The sequence below is a fragment of the Penaeus chinensis genome, chromosome 4 (assembly GCF_019202785.1).
Source record: "Penaeus chinensis breed Huanghai No. 1 chromosome 4, ASM1920278v2, whole genome shotgun sequence".
Classification (NCBI taxonomy): domain Eukaryota; kingdom Metazoa; phylum Arthropoda; class Malacostraca; order Decapoda; family Penaeidae; genus Penaeus; species Penaeus chinensis.
The window spans coordinates 25,439,101-25,441,600 of NC_061822.1; the positions used below are offsets into that span (position 1 = coordinate 25,439,101).

A 2,500-nucleotide genomic window follows, 5' to 3' on the forward strand; every position below is an offset into this window, starting at 1 on the left:
AGTTAGTGAGGCTTCACCTTCTTGTTCTCTTCCGCCCCCCCCCCCCTCTTTCTTCTCTCTCTTTCTCTCTCTCTCTCTTCTCTCTCTCTCTCTCTCTTCTCCATTCTTGCATATCTCATTACACCAATCTTAGTTAAATCTCCCAGATTATTTCTGTCTTTCCGATCTTTTTCCATATATTGTTTCTTTCTTTCTCCCCCAGCTCCTCAAAAATCTCTCGCTTCTCCCTATCAGTTGTAGTGTCATAAAATAAAAAGCCATACTTTTTCAAAGTGTCAAATTACAGGATAAGATTAGGCACAGAATGGTGCTTTGGGGCCCGAGGATACTGGAATTTAAGCCATTATTTTCTTATTTTTCTCCACTTTCAGTCGCTCCATAATATAACTGATTGGATAAGAACTTGAAAGGAGAGTAAACCTTAAAAAATATAGTTAAAATTAGAACCAATAGTACCTTCTTAAAGTTGTCAGACATTACAGCAAGAACGCAGATAGTAGGGCAACCAGGAATGTTCGTCGGGAGGACCCAAAGGCAATTTCAGAATGTATAGACCAAGCCCATTTTCCTTTTTATTTTAAATCAGGTTTCTAAATCTTCTTGTCATCATTATTAATATTTTAATTGTTGACATACAAGAGTATTTTATAAAAAGAAACATTTTAAAATACAATTGTTAGAAATATATATATTATCATTATTACATTATTATCATTATCATTAGTATTATCATTATCGGTATTGTCATTATCATTACCAGTATTGTTATTATCAACATCGTTATCATTATTTTTATTATTGAGATAATCATTATTATTTTTACTTTTTTTGTATTCTGGTTGCTTGCGGTTGCAAAGGTTGCATCAACAGGTTTCTATGAGACAGACATGTTAATATTTCTTATTTCATAGATATATCTTTATTGAGCGCAAAATGTACAAATTATCTTCATATATACATATACATGATATTTATCAAACTATATAGTATGATGTGTAGTTGTATACACAAAAATAAAATATTCATGAATACAGTTTCACTGACAATACAGAATGTTGTCAGAATGATTTGTATTTGCAGTAAAGGACACCAAGACGTGTAATAAATTTCGTTTATTTATTCGTCTGGTGAGGAACTCTTGACGTGTTTGAAACGTTACGATTAAATTCCATTTATTGTTGTGCTGTTTTCCTATTCATCTTTGTGTACACGTTACTGGGTTCATGTACACACACACACACACACACACACACACACACACACACACACACACACACACACACACACACACACACACACACACACACATACACACACACACACACACACACACACACACTTACTTCCCACTTCCTCTCCCTTCCCCTTTCCCTCCTGCTCATTCTTCCCTGCCCTTGAGCGTCCCTCCTTCGGCGTCCGGCAGGAACTTCATCGCCTCTCCAGGTTCCTTGTCGCCGATTTCCGCCTTCTGCGTCGGGTCCGCGCCCTGGGCAGGCGGGCAGCAGCCACAGCAGCGACGGGCGAGCAGGAAACAGAGGTAGACGAGGATGAGGGGCGGCCCAGACACGAACAGCGTCGCGATGATGGGTACAGCCGCTAGGTCACTGGAGGAACAGGTTTAAGGTTTGTTAGTAGGTTACATGTACTGGCGTTTGCTTGGAAGGAAGTTATAATGTACAGTATGGCAGGTATTTGTTGTACAGCGTGGCACATATTTTGTACAGTGTGGCAGGTATTTGTTGTACAGTGTGGCAGGTATTTGCTAACTTGTTGTACCGTTGTTTTATTGTTCTTATTATGTATATGAAGCTATATCCGGAACAGATATTCGATCTACAAATGAAGTATCCTTCCTAACTCATTTCATTAAGTATTACCAATTCTCAACATATATCTGCTCGCTTCACCTTTCCGCCCATCTAAAATTTACCAAATAGAATTGATCAATAAGGAGAAAAGAACCTCCTCGTTGTTGTCGTCACCACTCTTACAGCAAATTTTACGAATGCGACGCTAGAGCCATAACTTCGGCCTTGATTGGAGTTGATAATCAACGACTACCTGTATATCATGATGAAATAATTTATACAAAACTATAATACAAAAAATAAATTTGCGAACTTGAACCTGAAGTATAGATAACTGATTGATAAGTAAGTGACAGACATCTCATAATCCGAAGTTCAGGCTCGATCACCGCATTCGCACGGCTGTCAGTCGTGGCGAGACCTCCCCACCTGTACGGGCTTTCGAGGGACAGTTTCAGAAGGATAAATGCCACCCCAGGGTTCTGCAGCGCCGTCTCGATGCTTATGGCGATGACCTTGTCTCCGGTGAGGCACACGACCCTGGCAAAAACGGCACCCAAGGTATATCCACAGAGGACCACAAGGAAGCCGGCGACGACCATCTGCCACGTCATCATCAACAACACCTTGTAGGAGTTGTAAGTACCTACCTGTTGACGAGGCAAAGTTGTTAGTACCGATAACAGTCATTA

The 2,500-nt window shown here is 40.0% G+C and overlaps 1 protein-coding gene across 1 annotated transcript in view; it reads right to left on the reverse strand.

Annotated features, from left to right (window-relative positions):
* Window positions 1–1,292: 1,292 nt before the first annotated feature.
* The window catches only part of LOC125024990 (sodium/bile acid cotransporter-like), an 18,311-nt gene continuing 17,103 nt past the window's right edge, over window positions 1,293–2,500 (reverse strand). The window contains exons 6-7 of the mRNA XM_047612810.1: window positions 2,238–2,458; window positions 1,293–1,604 (exon numbers count right to left, since the gene is read on the reverse strand). Of these exons, the coding sequence (XP_047468766.1) occupies window positions 1,379–1,604; window positions 2,238–2,458 (447 nt within the window). The 3' untranslated portion in view covers window positions 1,293–1,378. The remainder of the gene's footprint in view (window positions 1,605–2,237; window positions 2,459–2,500) is intronic.